At 40.7% G+C, this 17,314-nt stretch overlaps 1 protein-coding gene and 1 pseudogene across 2 annotated transcripts in view; both read left to right on the plus strand.

The window, feature by feature from the left end:
- Window positions 1-17,314, plus strand: part of LAMA3 (laminin subunit alpha 3) — a 293,103-nt gene that overhangs the window by 84,221 nt on the left and 191,568 nt on the right. For both annotated transcript variants that reach the window (XM_066352202.1, XM_066352204.1), the window contains exons 9-10: window positions 14,702-14,792; window positions 16,595-16,726. In XM_066352202.1, coding sequence (XP_066208299.1) covers window positions 14,702-14,792; window positions 16,595-16,726 — 223 coding nt within the window. The remainder of the gene's footprint in view (window positions 1-14,701; window positions 14,793-16,594; window positions 16,727-17,314) is intronic.
- Window positions 2,314-3,239, plus strand: LOC136383130 (cilia- and flagella-associated protein 410 pseudogene; annotated as a pseudogene).

Here is a 17,314-nt window from a genome sequence, read left to right on the forward strand (position 1 = left end):
TTCAGTATGTCTTTAAAATACATCATTCCTTCTCTTCTTTCTCTCAATGATATTATGTTTTGCACTTTGGTGTTCCAAAAAGCATCAATATAGTCTTTTTTTTTTTCATAATCATCGCAAAAGCATTTTTCTTTTCTATATGAATTATTGAAGTCTTGCTTAGGTTCGCTGCATTTTTATCCAACTTAAATTTAAAATGCCTTTGTTTAAGTTAGGTATTTAGTTAGCATAATTAACTTAATTTTTTAATGGTAATGAAATATACACAACATAAAATCTATAATTTTAGCAATTTTAAGCTTAAGAATAATTAACTTTTATGTCACAATTAAAGAGCAAGGACAGAGCTCTGTTTCTGTTATGGTTTAGTAGCTTCAGTGGACCCAAATCTCCCACAGATAACAACTATAGACTATAGACATAATACAAAACAAAAACCCAAAATGACCCCCTTCCACAAACAATAATCGGAAGACACTAGGGCAGAGGTCGGGAACCTATGGCTCTTAAGCCAGATGTGGCTCTTTTGATGGCTGCATCTGGCTTGCAGACAAATCTTTAATAAAAAACAACAATAACATTAAAAATATAAAACATTCTCATGTATTACAATCCTTTCATTTCCTACCGCTCATGTTCATGGTTGTGGGTAGCTGGAGCCAATCACAGCTGTCCTCCGGGACAACACCAAATTTTTATTGGATAATGCGTAATGTATATGGGTCGTTGTATGGCTCTCATGGAATTACATTTTAAAGTATGTGGCATTCATGGCTCTCTCAGCCAAAAAGGTTCCCGACCCCTGCACTAGGGAGTAAACATAAGCAGGAGGAAACTGGGAGGAACTGCCACTTGGTGAAGATATCAGCGTTGTTATAATTTTTTTTTTTAACTTTTAGCCAGTGGGCAGGTCAAAGCTGACACCATGTGGTGTGGCTAAAATTCCTCCAGAAACTATTGAGTCTATCTGGCCTGAAGAACAGGAGGGCAGAGCTTGAGACAATCACAACTTTTGGAAAGTGAGTGGGGAGTCCAGGAAAAAGAAATCAAAAGAGAGTAAATAAAACCCTAATTCTATATATAAACTTTTCTTAAGTTTATGACTGATCCCTGAACCATTTATGCACAACTAAGACTAAAATAATTTATTTGAGATTTGAGTTACTACTCAAGAGTCAGAGTTTGCAGTTTGAGTAAAGTTAATCGTCTCATAAAACAAAATAAAATATTCTCTAGAGCAATATTACAGGGTCCAGAGTCTCTATAATATAATAGTGATAATGTCCAGGATACAACCCTAAATTTATTGACATTTGAAGAACCTGAAAAAGTGACCTATTCTCATGAGAAAAAATAATCAATGAAGACCTAATAATCAACCAATCCTGAGATGACCCAGATGTTGATGTTAGTAGTACGGATTTTAGAGCTGCTATTATAACTGTGCTCACAAATATAATAAAAACATGTTCACAATTAATTAAGAGATAATAAATGTCAGAGAAATAAAAATGATAGAAGAAACCAAATGAAAATTCCAGAACTAAAACATACAATATATTAAATTAAAAATTCACTTAAAGGTTCAATAACAGAATAAAGAAAATAGAAGAAAGAATCAGTAATCTGAAGATAGAGCAACAGAAATGATCCAATCTGAAAAAAGAGAAAGAAAAAGTATTTTTTTAAAAAAACAAACAGAGGTTTGGGACCTTGTAAGACAATAGCAAAAGGTCTAACATACATGTAATTGGAGTCCCAAGACTAGTGGAGAGAAAATAAAGGAGGAAAAGGAAAAAGAAACAATGGCAGGAAATTCCTTACATTATGCTATAGACTAATAAGAGAGTTAGTAAACTTAAAGTGGATAAAAACAAAGAAAATTACTTCTGGGCCTAAGAGTCAAATTGCGAAACACTAAACACAAAGTGAAAATCTTGAAAGTAGACAGAAAACCAAATGATATGTTTGTGCACATCTCATTAGAAACTATGAAAGTCACAAGATAGTAGAGCAGTATCTTTAAAGTGTTAAAAGAATAATAATGAATTATCAAGCCAGAGTTCTGTATTTACCAAAAATATGCTTCAAGAAGGAAAGCAAAAAGAAAAATGTTTCATCAATAACAAGAGAGCCAGAAATACTAAAGCAAATTTTTTTTTAGGTTATAGAACTGTGGTACCAGATGGAAACTTGGAGCCTTAGGAAGAAATAAAGGGTATTAGATCATAAATATCTAGTAAAGATCAAAGACTGCTTTTTAAAATTAAAAAGAATATGTAGGGTTGCTTAAATTAAAAAGTAAAGCCCGGGTCTGGTGGGTGGCTGGGGGCCCGGTCGCCCATCGCCATGAAGCTGACGCACAAGATGGTCCTGTCCCAGGCCAAGGCCTCGGAGCTGCACAACACGAGGAAACTAAACTGCTGGGGCAGCCGCCTCACAGATATCTCCATATGCCGGGAAATGCCCAGCCTGGAAGTGAACACCCTCAGCGTCAACAGCGTGTCAACCCTGGAGCCCATGAGCCAGTGCCAGCGACAGAGCGAGCTCTACCTGCGGAGGAACCACATCGCCAGCCTGACCGAGCTCTCTTACCTGAAGGACCTGCCGCGCCTGCTGGTGCTGTGGCTGGCCGAGAACCCGTGCTGCGGGGCCGACCCCCACCTCTACCGCATGACCGTCCTGCGCAACCCTCCGACCCTGTGTGACTGAGGAGGAGCTGTCCCGAGCACTGATGGAGGAAGAGGAGGTCACGATCCCCAGCAGGGAGGGCACAGGGAATGGCAGGTCCGAGCCATCCTTTGCCCTGAGCGCCATGAATGAGACCCAAAGGGACCCGTTGAGCTACAGCGAGGAGGAGGCAAGCATCCAGGGACAGCTTGGCCTGAAGCGCCCAGCCCAGGACCGGTTTCCTTCCTTCTTACAGAGGGAGACTGTGAGCAGTCGCAAGAACAGGAACAATATCCTGACTGCCGTCCTCCTGCTGATGCAGGACCTGGACACTGAGGGGCTGGAGGCCGCGCACCAGACTGTGGTCAGCCGGCTGCAGGCCCTACACCAGCAGGAACTGCAGGAGGACATGGAATGACCCAGCAGGGACCCCACCCCAGATTCACATCTGCAACACACAGCACCATGGCCACTGGGCCTTCTTCCACCTGGGGTGTTTTGTTTGGCTGGTGGCCTGGGAGGAAGGCACGTGATGTTTTAAAAGCCCTGCGTGATGCAGAGTGTGTGTGCAGACCCTGCGTGAGAGGCTGGGGAGCGACAGGCCTGCCGGTCTGCTGGGCGATCCAGACACAGCCACAGGGGAAGCAGCTGGGCGGGGAAGGATGGCCTCCTGGAAACTGCATCTAAAACATTTTCTTTCTCTAGAGAGTCGCAGGCCTTGCTGTGATGCACAGTATCCAAGTGGTGATGCTGCAGGCCTGGGGGCCCTCCTAGAGACCCCAAAGCTAAGGAAGCCTCTACATGGGAGGGGTGCAGTATGATCCCCGAGCCATTCAAGACCAGTCCATTCTTACTGCTGTTGAAATGATTGGGACTAGACAGGGAGATAGGATACTCCCTCTGCCCCTTTCCTCTCTGTGGGGTGAGAATGTCCACATCCCTGTGAGCTGCACAAACCAAAGAGGTGACAATCACAACGTGCAAGGCAAGAAACCAGTGGAGTAATGGCATCTAGACCATGGCTCTCTGTAAACGCATGGTGCCAGCTTGCGATGTGAGGTCATCTGGGAAGGGTGGCTGCCGGGCCTGTGTGTGTGCCTTCTCATAGTTATGGGACGTTTCTCCAATAAAACTGTGCCTTGGTTAGACAAAAAAAATAAATAAATAAATAAAAATTTGCATTTATACATAAATCTTTTGGGATTTATAATGTGTGTAGATATAATACATATGAAACTATTGCATAAATAACAAGGAGGATCTATAGAACTGCAAAGTTTCTACACTGTTCATGCAGAGGTACAATATTAAATGTCATCATACTGTGGGAAAATATGGATGTATAATTCCTAAAACAATTAATTAACAAAATAATGCAAAGAGGTACAGCTAAATTTACCACTAGGTAAATTTAAATGTACTGTAGTTTAGAAAATATATACAAATAGCCTCACCAGGCAGTGGTCAGTGGATAAAGTGTCAGCCTGGGACACTGAGGACTTAGGTTTGAAACCTTAAGGTCGCCAGCTTGAACGTAGGCTCATCAGCATGAGCGTGGAGTTGCTGGCTTGAGCATGGGATCATAGACGTGACACTGTGGTTGCTAACTTGAGCCTAAAGGTCGCTGGCTTTAGCCCAAGGTCACTGACTTGAGCAATGGGTCACTGGCTTGGCTGGAGCCTCCTGGTCAAGGCACATATGAAAAAGCAATCAATGAACAACTAAAGTGATGCAACCAAGAGTTGATGCTTCTCATCTCTCCCTTCCTGTCTGTCTCTCCCTGTCTGTCCCTCCCCACCCCTCTCTTGCTAATATATATACACACACACAAATAATCCAAAGAAAGGAAGAAAGAAGGAACAAAGGATGAAACAAACACACACACAAACCAAAAACAAAATGAAGGAGCTAACAGAAAATAAATACAAAATTGATAGACCTATTTTCCAATCATGTCAACATATAGGTTAAATATTAATGACCTAAATACTCTAATTCAAAAGCAGAAGTTATTAGAATGGATAAGAAAGTAAGACTCAACTATATTCTTCTTATAAGAGGTGTACTTTAAATATATAGACATAGATGAGTTAAAAGTAAATAAGTGGATAAATATTTTAAATAAACAATAAACATTAGAGGGATAGAGTGACGATATTAATATTAGATTAAATAGATTTTAGTACAAAAAAGCATTAAAAGAAATAGAGACACTTCATCACAATAAAAGAGTCTTTTAAACAGAGGTTTAAAATACATCAAGTGATATTAGACAAAATTAAAAGGAGAAATAGACTATTTCCTGATACTAGTTCACTAGGGTAGATTACTAGGAAAACTCTGATATTTAAAGCAACACACTTTTAAATAATTTATATCAAATAAGAAATATCAAGGGAAATTAGAAAATATTTTTAATTAATAAAAACACAACAAACACATCAGGATTTTGGGATGCAGCTAAAGCAACTTAAAGGGAAATTCACAGTTTTATATACTTATCTTAGAATACAAAGTCTAGCGTGAACAGGTGATGGTGTAATGAACAGAGCATTGACCTGGGATGCTGAAGACCCAGGTGGGAAACCTGAGGTCGCTGATCAGCACAGGCTCACTATCTTGAGTGCAGGGTCACATGCCTGAGTGTGGGATCACAGATATGACTCCATGTTCACTAACTTGACTCAAAGGTCCCTGGCTTGAGTCCAAGGTCACTGGCTTGAGCACAAAGGTCACTGGCTTGCACAAGGGGTCACTGTCTCAGCTGGAGCCTCCAGTGAAGGCACATATGAGAAAGTTATCAATGGACAACTAAAATGCCACAACGAATTGGTCCTTTTCATCTCTCTCTCCCTTCCTGTCTTCTGTCCCTGCCTGTCTCCCCCTCTCTCTCTTTCTCGCTCTCTATCTCTCACTAAAAATAAATACTGTAAATAAATAAGTAATAAAATAAAGTTAAATAAATACAAAGTCTAAAATCAGTGACCCAAAGTTCCACCTTAAGAAGATAGTAAAAGAAGAGCAAAATAAAGCCAAAGGAAGTAGAAGAAATAAAATGAATAAAGACAAGAGCAAACTTCAACAAGAGAAAAGAAAGAAAATTAATAAAACCAAAAGCTGGCCTTTGAAAAAGTCAATAAGATCAATCAACTCCCAACTGCACTGATCAGGAAAAAAGAGGTGGTTACAAATTACCAATATCATATACAAAAGTGAGTTTACATTACTGTGACTGTAGACATTAGAAGGAAAATAAGCCTGACCTGTGGTGGCGCAGTGGATAAAGCATCGACCTGGAAATGCTGAGGTCGCCGGTTCAAAACCCTGGGCTTGCCTGGTCAAGGCACATATGGGAGTTGATGCTTCCAGCTCCTCCCACCCTTCTCTCTCTCTATCTCTCTCTCTCTCTGTCTCTCTCTGTCATCTCTAAAATGAATAAATAAATAAATTAATTAATTAAAAAATAAAATAAAAAAGATTAAAAAAAAAAAGAAGGAAAATAAAAGAATATTGTGAACAGATTTATGCCAACAAAATTGACAGCCTGGATTAAATGGATAAATTTCTTGAAAATTACAACTTACTAAATCTGATAACAGATGAAAGCAGAACATCTGAATAGTCCTGTATCTATAAAAATATTGAACTTATGATAAAAAATTTCTGACAAAGAAAGTGCCAGGCCCAGATAGTTTTGCTGCCAAAATCTATTAAATATTTAAAGAAGAAATAACACCAATCTTATGCAATTTTTTTCAGAAAACAGAGGAGAGAATGCTTCCCAACTTGTCTGATGAGGCCAGCATAACCTTAATATCAAACATAACAGATAGACAGAATATAAAATTGCTGACCCATATCTGTTATGAACATCATATATTCAAATATATATTAATATATATTTAGTGAGAGGAGGAAAGGAGAGAGACAGCAGCCAGCATGCACATCAACAGGGATCCACCCAGCAAGCCCCCTAAGGGGTGATGCTCTGCCCATCTGGGCTCTTTGCTCCATTGCTCAACAACTAAGCCATTTTTTAGCACCTGAGGTGGAGGCCACAGAGCCATCTTCAGCACCTGAGGCCAACTTGCTCAAACCAATCAAGCCATGGCTGGGGGAGGAGAAGAGAGAGAGAAGTGAGGGGAGAGGAGTGGAGAAGCAAATGGTTGCTTCTCCAGTGTGCCCTGACTGGGAATTGAACCCAGGACATCCACATGCCAGGCTGATGATCTACCACTGAGCCAACTGGCTGGGGCCTATTCAAAAATATTTAACAAAATACTGGTAAATAGAATTTAGCAATATAAGGATAATACATTATTACAAGTAAGTTTTATTTCAGCAAGGTTGATTGAACATTCAAAAGTCAATCTGTATAATTAATCACATTAATAGAATGAAAGAGAAGAATCTTGTGAAATATCATTAGACAAACCAATACTCATTCTATGATAAAAATCAGCAAATTAGAAATAGAAATGAAATTTGCAATTTGCAATTTATCAAATTCTGCAATTTGATAAAGCATTTATAAAAACCTACAACTAACATTATATTAATGGTGAAATATTGAACTATTTCCTTTTAAAGATTAGGAACAAGGCAAGAGTGATTGCTTTTCACTACTTTTATTTATTTATTATGTTTTTAAATTTTTTTAATTGAATTTATTGGGGTGACATTGGTTAACACAATTATACAGGTTTCAGGTGCACAATTCTACAATATATCATCTGAATATTGCACTGTGTGTTCACCACCCACAGTTCCCTGGAGGTCCTAACTGTTGCACGAGGCAAGAAAAGGAAATAAAACATACTAAGTTTGGTAAGGAAGAAGCAGAACTGCCTGTCTTTGCAGATGACATGGTTATTTATGTAAAGAATCCTAAGGAATATACGAAACAACTACTATAACTAATAAGTGAATTAATAAGACTGTGTGATACAAGGAAATTATGTTAAAATTGTATTTTTTATATACTAGTAGCAAGCAATAGGAAAATGAAACGAACATTCAATTTAAAATAGGGTAAAAAACCATAAAATTCTTAGGAATAAATTGAACAAAAGACATGCAAGACTCTAAACTAAAGCTAAATAATATTGCTGAGAGAAATTTAGAAAGATCTAAATAAATGGAAAGATATATTTCTGTATTGAAAGACTCAATATTATTAAGATAGAAATTCTCCCCAAATTGATCTGAAGATTTAAAACAGATATTTTTTATAGAAATTGCCAAGTGGATTTTAAAGACTATCTAGTCATATAAATGACCTAGAATACCCAAAGCCATATTGAAGAAATAGATTAAAGTTAGAGAATTGTATTATTTTACTTCAGGACTAAAAATAAAGCTACAGTAATCAAAACAGTGTCATATCAACATAAGAACAGACAAATAGATCAGTATAACAGAATAGGGAGTACAGAAATAGGCCTACACTTACACAGACATTTGGTTTTTGATAAAAGTATCAAAGCAACCCAAAGGGGTGGGGTGGGATAGGGAGAAAGTCCTTTCAACAAATGGTTCTGGAATAATTGGATGTTTATATGGGAAAAGAAACCTTAACCCCTACCTCACAACATATACAAAAACTAAATTGATATGGCTCAGACTGAAATAATCATAAAACTATAAAAATTTAAAGAAAAATGTAGGAGAATATCTTTGTGATTCAAAGGATGAGACAAGTTTTCTTTGGTCACAGAAAACCATTACCGTGAAAAACTGACAGATTAAGACCTGGCTGGTTGGCTCAGTGGTAGAGCGTTAGCCTGGAGTGTGGATGTCCTGGGTTAAATTTCCAGTCAGGGCACACAGGAGAACTGCCCACCTGCTTCTCCACCCCACCCCTCTCGCTTCTCTCTCTCTCTCTCTCTCTCTCTTTCTCCTCCTCTCCTGCAGCCATGGCTTGATTAGAGCAAGTTGGCCCCAGGCGCTGAGAATGGCTCCATGGCCTCTATCTCAGGCACTAAAATATGGCTCCACTTGCAACGGAGCATGAACCCCAGGTGGACAGAGCATCACCCCTCTAGTGGGCTTGTGGGTGGATCCTAGACGGGGTGCATGCAGGAGTCTATCTCTGCCTCCCCTCCTCTCACTAGATAAAAAATTTTTTTAATTGACAGATTAGAGCTAATTAAAATTAAAAGCTTCTACTCACAAAAAAACACTATTAAGAAAATATACAGGCTGCCTGACCAGGCGGTGTTGCAGTGGATAGAGTGTCAGACTGGGACACATAGGACCCAGGTTTGAAACCCTGAGGTCGCCAGCTTGAGCGTGGGCTCATCTGGTTTGAGCAAGGCTCATCAGCTTGAGTCCAAGGTTGCTGGCTTGAGCAAAGGTGTGACTTGGTCTGCTGTAGCCCCCCAGTCAAGGTAAATATGAGAAAGCAATCACTGAACAACTACGGTGCTGCAATGAAGAATTGATGCTTCTCATCTCTCTCCCTTCTTGTCTGTCTGTCCCTATCTGTCCCCCTCTGTCTCTCTCTGTCTCTGTCACAAAAGAAAAAAAGAAAAAAATATACAGGCAAGCCATGCACAGGGAGAAAATATTCACAAAACATAAATCTGAAAAATAGTTGGTATTCAGGATATATAAAGAACACCCATAGCTCAATAATAAAAAGACAAATAACCTAATAAAATATGCACAATATTTGTACAGCCACCTCATAAAAGTAGGCATATGAATGGCCAATAAGCATGCAACAAATGGCTTAACATTATTAGTTATCAGAGAAATGCAAATTAAGATTACAATTTATCACTAATTTTGGTGAGAATGTAGAGCAACAATACTCATGCATTGTTGATGTGAATGAAAATTGATACAACTACTTTGGGAAAATGTTTTGGCAGTTTTTAAAATAAAATTAAACATACATCTACTCCATGACTCACAAATTCACTCAGAGGCATTTATCCATGAGCGGTGGAAATGTGTGTTTACAGAAAGTTTATAGCAGCTTTATGCACGATAGCACCAAAGTAGAAACAGCCCAGATTTCCAGCAATAGTAGAATGAATGAACAAACTCTGACACATTTGAACAATAATATACCAACAAACATTAGAGAGGAATAAATTACCGATGCATGCAACAACATGTGAGAAGCTTAACAACATCATGCTAAGTGAAAGAAACTTCCAAAAAAGAATCTATATAGTATGAGAACCATTTAAGTGAAATTCTGGAATAGGAAAAACTAATTAATAGTGGAGAAAAACCAGAACTGTGATTGGCTCTGGGAAGGTGGTGATGGGCGCTGACTGAGAAGGGTCGTGGGGAACATGCTGGGGTGACGGTATTGTTCTCTATCTCGATGGAGATTTGAGTTTCACAGATGTATGCATTTGTCATAACTCACAGAATGTACAGTACAGTTAAGAGCTTTGCACTCATATATAAATTTTACACCAAAAAATTATAAACAAGCATTGAATTCCAGTTAATTATAAACATGCTAGAGTTTTGTGGCAAAGTGACTGATACTTGCACTGTATTTTGAAATGCATAAAAAAATAAGATGGACTGGTGGATGGATAGAGAATGAGTAGAAGAGTAAGTATGTGATGAAACAAATATGGTAAAATGTCGATGGTAGCCTCTACATGGGGGGGGGTGCAGAAGTGTTCACTGTAAAACTTTAAATTTTTTTACAGTAAAATTTTTGGGGGAAAGAGCAATGAAAGAAGGCAAGAAACAATATTTTTTTGCAGTTGACTCTGCAATATTTTTCCCTTTAATGAAATATTGATGTTCTTAATTAAGATTGAAGATTACCCAGTTTGTTTGTGATGATGCTCGAAGAGCCTTTACCTCCATGAACTAAAACAGAGTCTTCAGCTTCTTCTGTGGAGCCATCCCTTGTGATCTAAGTCTTGAGCTTGCTCCCTAGCTGTTTGTGTCCTTGGTGATTTGGTCTCACTATTTCCAAACTGTTGGTCTCCCACACACACATACCCCACACACAGATGAGAGATGGGATCAAGAAACAGATGGAGCCCATGTGGCTACTTTCCCTCCTGCAGCCAATCCAACAAGATGACAGAAAAGATAAGACATAAGCAAAATACCCTCTCCCACTAGAATGCACAAGGGCATGAAAAGTAAGAGTGTCATTAACAGACTGGGAATTTCAAGAGATTCTAGAAAGATAGGAAAGAGAAACATGGATAGGCAGGAGAACGTGGTGACTGTTGGAATGATGTGGAGATACTCCAACGGGCAACAGATAGAAGAAATGAACTGTGGGGCTGCATTCAAACCAGTAAATGTTGTTGGAGTTTATAATAGAAGACCAATATGGAGAGGCATAATGTGTTTCCAGACTCAATATTATAAATATACCATTTCTACAAAACTAATCTATAAATTCAGTGCAGTTGCAATCAGAATTCTAACAGGATTTTTTAATGAAGATTGACAGACTGAATCTGAAGTTCTTTTTGATAAAATAATATATGAGTATAAGTGAATAATTTGGAGGAAATTTGTCTTCAGAAATATCAAAACATTCCACAAGTCTGTATTAATTATGGACTCGATGTAGGAATCAATAGTTCAAGAGAACCTAATAGAGAATCTAGAAACATATTATTGTAGTTGTTAAACTTTGGTTTATAGTAAAATTGGTATTTCTAATAGAAGAGAAAGATGGACACTACATAAATGATGTTGGGACAGTTGGCTCTGCATATTCACAAAAAAATAACCCTATCATATGCTATCTACAGAGGGACAAGGGGAGTCTTGACAAAGAAGGGAGGAGAGAGGGCGCTGCTACAGCAGGTCAGTTGGCTTGGTGAACTACATACAAGGTGATGCTGCTTTAAGAAGAAGTTGGATGGCCCTGGCCGGTTGGCTCAGTGGTAGAGCATCGGTCTGGTGTGCAGAAGTCCCAGGTTCGATTCCCGGCCAGGGCACACAGGAGAGGCGCCCATCTGCTTCTCCACCCCTCCCCCTCTCCTTCCTCTCTGTCTCTCTCTTCCCCTCCCGCAGCCGAGGCTCCATTGGAGCAAAAATGGCCCGGGCGCTGGGGATGGCTCCTCGGCCTCTGCCCCAGGCGCTAGAGTGGCTCTGGTCGCAACAGAGTGACGGCCCGGAGGGGCAGAGCATCGCCCCCTGGTGGGCAGAGCGTCGCCCCCTGGTGGGTGTGCCGGGTGGATCCCGGTTGGGCACATGCGGGAGTCTGTCTGACTGTCTCTCCCCGTTTCCAGCTTCAGAAAAATACAAACAAACAAACAAACAAAAAAAGAAGTTGGAATTCGCTGATAGAACACACATATCCTACGGCAAGGTCTGCCTATCAGAAACCCGCTGTCCTAGTTCAGGCTGCTATACCAAATATACCATAGTCTGGGTGGCTTAAAGAGTAAACAGGTATTTCTCACAGTTCTAGAGGCTGGGAAGTCCAAGATCAAAGAGCTGGCAGATCCAGTGTTTGGCGAGGGCCCGCTTTCTGGTTTGCAGGTAACTGCCCTCTCGTTGTAGCCTCTACGGTGGAGAGAGAAATTCTCTCTCCTCTTATAAGTGTCACTAGTGCCATCACGAAGGCTCCACTCCCATGATCTGATTCCCTCCCAAAGACCCCATCTTCACATACCGTCACACGGGGTGTTAGGTTTCAATATGTGGACTGGGGGGGTCAGGGGGTACAGACATTCAGTTGATAGCACCAGCTCACCTGGCTGCCTGCCACCTTTTCTGTGCTGGAAGTGGGAGAATGAGCAGTAGCTGCCGTAGCTCTGGCTGGTAACAGGAAGTGGGGGCATCACAGGCAGGCTAGGCCTGGAGACTTCTAGGTGGTCAGGCAGGCAGCGTGTGAGAGCCAGAGTATTATTCTGAGGGCAATCACTTGTCAGAGATGGCCATATTCTCATGTGGAATTGATTTTATTTTCAGGTCTTGGGTTTGCAGTATGTGACATTTTAAATACGTATCCAGTTCCCTGGGATGTAGCATTTGAGTCAAGACCTGAAAGAAGTGAAAGACTGAGGCAGGCACCTGCCTGGGGGAGAGTGTTTCAGGCTGAGGGGACAGCAGAGCAAAGGGCCTTGAGGGGGAGCAAGGGGCCCCATGTGGCCAGAGGGAAGTGAGCTGGTGCAGACAAGTCAGAGAAGTTACAGAGGCCAGATCATGTTGGGCTCAGGAAGGAAAATCAGATAGGGGCTTCTCAGGAGCATGTGGTCAACAAGTGGACTAGCCAGTGGCCTCCGAGCACTTGAAGGTCACAGAAATGGAAGTCAGCAACAGTGTTGTGGGTGTGGCCACAGAATTGAGAGACACAAAAATGGGTTTTACCTGAAGATTGAAATGCATCTTGGAAAAGTTTGCTTAGAGGATTTCGGACCAAAGAATGATCAGAGCAGAACCAGCTTTCTAGGTGAGCATACCTAGCTCTCTAGGACGTGCCAAAGGAGGGGTGTGAACATGGGGCGGCTTGCCTCCTTTATAAATCCATTAGTGCCCGCCCATTCCCCTCATTAGCTAAGGTTTTCTCATCTTGTTAAGTGTCATGTAAATGCAAATTCAAGTTCCCACTCCTCCCAGTGAGATTGTGTCTTCAGTGTTTCCAATATAGAAATTAGAAAGCCACTGTCTTCAGGTCTTGAGCTGGCCTTGGCCCAACCATGACCCTGGTGCTCATAGATATAAAGTGTGTCATCACCTTCAGGGTACAGTGTGGGTCCTAGACAACTACCTGAGATCTGAAGGCAAACTACAGGCATTGTCCCATCTGGGACAGGGTGATTTGTTGTTTTCTTTCAGTCATTAGTTACTGTTCTTTGTGTCTTACAAATGTAACTTCTCTGTGGCAGATGTTTCGTTGACAAACTTTGTAGAAGAGTGAAAAGCTTGGGCTGCCCACTTCAGAGAATTTTCCTCATTTCCTACTCCAATGGGTAAAAATTGTGGAGCCTCTTGTCCTCTGTCTATTATAAGTCACAGTGGCAAGACCAGAGTTGAGAGGATAATTGACATTTGATGGGAAGGAGGGTGGACTACAGCTGTTTCTTATTTGCCCAGAATGTTTATGCATATGCAAATATTAAGTCAGAGAAGTGGCTAGTCTGGTTTTAGACCTCAATGTTAAAGTGAAATCAGATTTTCGCCCACAGGACAAGGAGTTGTAATAAATAAAAGTCTGTAATTAATAAAATCATCTAAAGTGGGGGAGAGGATACAGAAAGTACCTTTGTTCTCCCCTCTGTGTTTCTATGCAGACTCATTTTGGGTCCAAGTGTGTTATATTTGTTCTTTTTAACTTCTAATTGCCTGTCCTTTCATTAATGAAAGAACACTGTCCTCTTAATTGTTTCCAAATTAGAGAGCAAGAGAGGCAGGATTGAGCTCGATCCATGGTATACGGTTCTTGGAAACTGGTGATGCATGTTGGGTAATTTGATTTTGTGGCAATTAAAAGGATTAATCATGAAATATAAAAAGCCTCAGTATTATACTTTAAAATGGGCTCTGTGTGTGAGACTCATGCCCACATTTTCCATTCATGTGACAGAAATGTTTGGGAAATGGCTTCATGACTAAAGCACAGATAAAATTAGAGTGGAGAGAGAAGATCTGTAGTTGAAATTTCTTCCAAAACTGAGAAGATAAAATATATACACATGACCCTTTATTCCTCAGGTTAAACTAAGGGTAATTTATTATCTATCACGTCTTCTAAATAAAACTTTGAAGAACGGTCCTCTTGAGCTTTTTTTCTCACTCAAAAGTAAGGTGCTTCATTCTGTGATGGGAGGAAAACCTGGGTTGTCCATTTCCTGTCCTCTTTCAATGGGAAAAAAAATTCCAGAGCCAAGTGTAATCCAGTGTCCTCTGGTGAATCTTGGAAAGTCAAGGTCAAGAACAATGGTTTTTTTTGTTTTGTTTTGTTTGTTGGTTTTGTTTTAGTGACGTTGAAATTACAAGTGTATATGACAGAATTTAGTCTTTGGATGAAAATAAGAACTTCTTTAGTACTATTTCCTCTAAATTTCTTGTTTCTTTTTAGCATAACACAGCTGGTGTAAACTGTGAACAGTGCGCGAAGGGTTATTATCGCCCCCATGGCGTTCCGGTTGAAGCCCCGCATGGTTGCATCCGTAAGTTTTATTTCAACCTGGTTTGTCTTACCGGGAGGTCAACAGCCTACATTCTGAACAGTTAATGGTTCCCTTCTTTCCCTCTTTCTTCATCTTATTGGCTCACTTCTTACTGTGTGACTTCAGAGAGTTACATAATCTCTCTGAGCCTCAGGTTTCTTATATATAATAGAAATGATAATATTTTCCCTAAGTTTAAATGAAATGCCTTCAAAAGTCCCCTAGGTAAATACTAAGCAATGAGCCTATCACATACTAGGCCTTGTCACAATTGTCAGTTCTGCCACTTTCTGTTATGTTGACATGTTTCTATGATCTTCTATATTTTTTTCAGAAGTAGCATCAAGACAACATAGTGAAGATTTTACAAGGATTTAACAATAGTCACACTGTTTAAAATACCTACATTTTATCACACGTTTGCTATATGCAAGGCATTGCCTAAATACTTTCACAAATTGTACCAGAATTCTCATTTTTAGCTATGCAAAACCAAAGAGTCTGAGTAGTTTAATATTTTGGCTCAGGTGATGAAACCACTAACCAGTAGATCCAAGAAATCATTCATATCTGTCTGGAGTCACTGTGCTATATCACATCCATTGTACAGAAAAATGCCGCTGGTTCTTCCCTGTGGAATTATCAGTCAGAGGTCTGATTATGGACTTTATCCTCCCTGTGTATCCCACCAGGTTCTTTTCTGTTTTCTGGCTGCCACGGTTGGAAAACAGCCCCAGTCCTGGAGTTGGCCTCTGTGCCTACCATTTCCCAAATTCCATGTGTCATATTACTAAGATTTGAAGGCATCAGAGTCCAAACTATGTGTGAACTCTGATCCGTCTCCATCTAGGACATTCTTAAGTGTGTTCCTTACACCCCTCCCTCTTTCACATCATCCTGTGAAGGAATATGTCTGTTATTTTCTTGTGCCCACGAAAAATAGGCTTTGGCAAAGGAAGACAGACATCATGAATTCAGGCATGCCTTGGTAGGAACTTCAATATTCTAGTTTCTTTCTTTGTCTCTGAAGTGGTCTCATGGGGATATCAGAGACTTAGCATAAGGAATCACAGATTCTTAACAAATTAAGCAAAAGACACCATGAGAAGCCAGGCTGAGAGGTGGGAGAGGAGGTTGTTTGGCGCTCATAGCTTCTCCAGTCTCCCAGTTCCTCATGGGACATGTACTTAGCTGAGCTATGACAGTATTTTTGCTGTCCAAGCTGAGGACCTGTTGGGTTAAGGGCAGCTACCAACAGAGGGCATTACCAAACTTCTTATATCTCAAGTACGACCCTCTGAGATGCAGGTTGCAAAAATTGCCGTCAGTAAGCTGTATCACTTGAGTCTAACATTTGGGTGAGGAACACAATCTTGCTATGCTGTGCACAGACTTTTTATCCTTGTCTAGGCATCCCACACTTGTGTCCACACCACAACATTGTAACAATGACCAAAGGTAGTCTCACTGATGGCTCATGGCCAAGAGAGGCTGTGCCCAGCAGATGTACCAGAAGCTACAGCACACAGCCCCCCCGCTACCCCTTCCGACTATTGGTGCAGGCTCCCCCTCTTCTGTAGCAAGAACATCACAGTGTGGGTGCTCATCAAAGCTCATCCCTGAGGGCCAGTGGAGTTCAGTCAATGGGAACCACGTACGTAGTGGAAAACAGGGTGTACCCTTTCAAGAATGACCATAGACCAATGATAAAGCATTAAATACTACTTGAGAAGTACTGGGACATATTGGCCTTTTAAAATGCAGCAGAGGACAGATCTTTTGGAAACTGGGGTTTCTCTTAGCTTGCAGCTGTAACCCCGAGCACGCAGATGACTGTGAGCACGGGTCTGGCCGCTGTACCTGCAAGCCGAACTTCCACGGAGACAACTGTGAGAGGTGCGCGGTCGGATACTATAATTTCCCGTTTTGCTTGAGTAAGTACCACGGCAGAAGGAGAGACCTTCCCTCTGGCCCAGAGCTGGGCTTTGTGCATTAATACCCGAGGGCACAGCAGGTGGCAGGGGCGGGTTGGTGGGGAGAAGCAGAAATAATGTCAGATAGGTGGTAGTTATGTGAAAATGTTTCTAAAAGTTTGGAACATAAAATTTATATAAGTATGTTTATAGTCTTATTAATCTCTAAAGTGTTAGGTTGAAGCACAGACATCGCTATCTCATTAGGTCAGAAGGGTCAAACATGGTCAGTTTCTATTTAAGTCACCCATGTGTGTGTGTGATTTTTCTTCGTTAACTTGGAAGAGGTGTCATGGCTCCCAGGTGTTCATTTGTGTACACATAGTGTGTGCGTATTTTGGGTGACCAGGAGGATGTGTTTCCTCCCCACTGTACAAAAGGCTAAGTTATCATGGGCCCCCACCACACCCCCTTGCAGGGATCTCAGTGACTGAGCGTTCTGGAGAGGAAAATATGTATCTGTTAGAACCGCCATAGAACATGAAATCAGCTGTGCACATTTATTTCTCTTTATTCCTTCTAACAACCAATTACGGTGTTAAAGAAGTC

Source organism: Saccopteryx leptura, chromosome 11 (assembly GCF_036850995.1).
Source record: "Saccopteryx leptura isolate mSacLep1 chromosome 11, mSacLep1_pri_phased_curated, whole genome shotgun sequence".
Classification (NCBI taxonomy): Eukaryota; Metazoa; Chordata; class Mammalia; order Chiroptera; family Emballonuridae; genus Saccopteryx; species Saccopteryx leptura.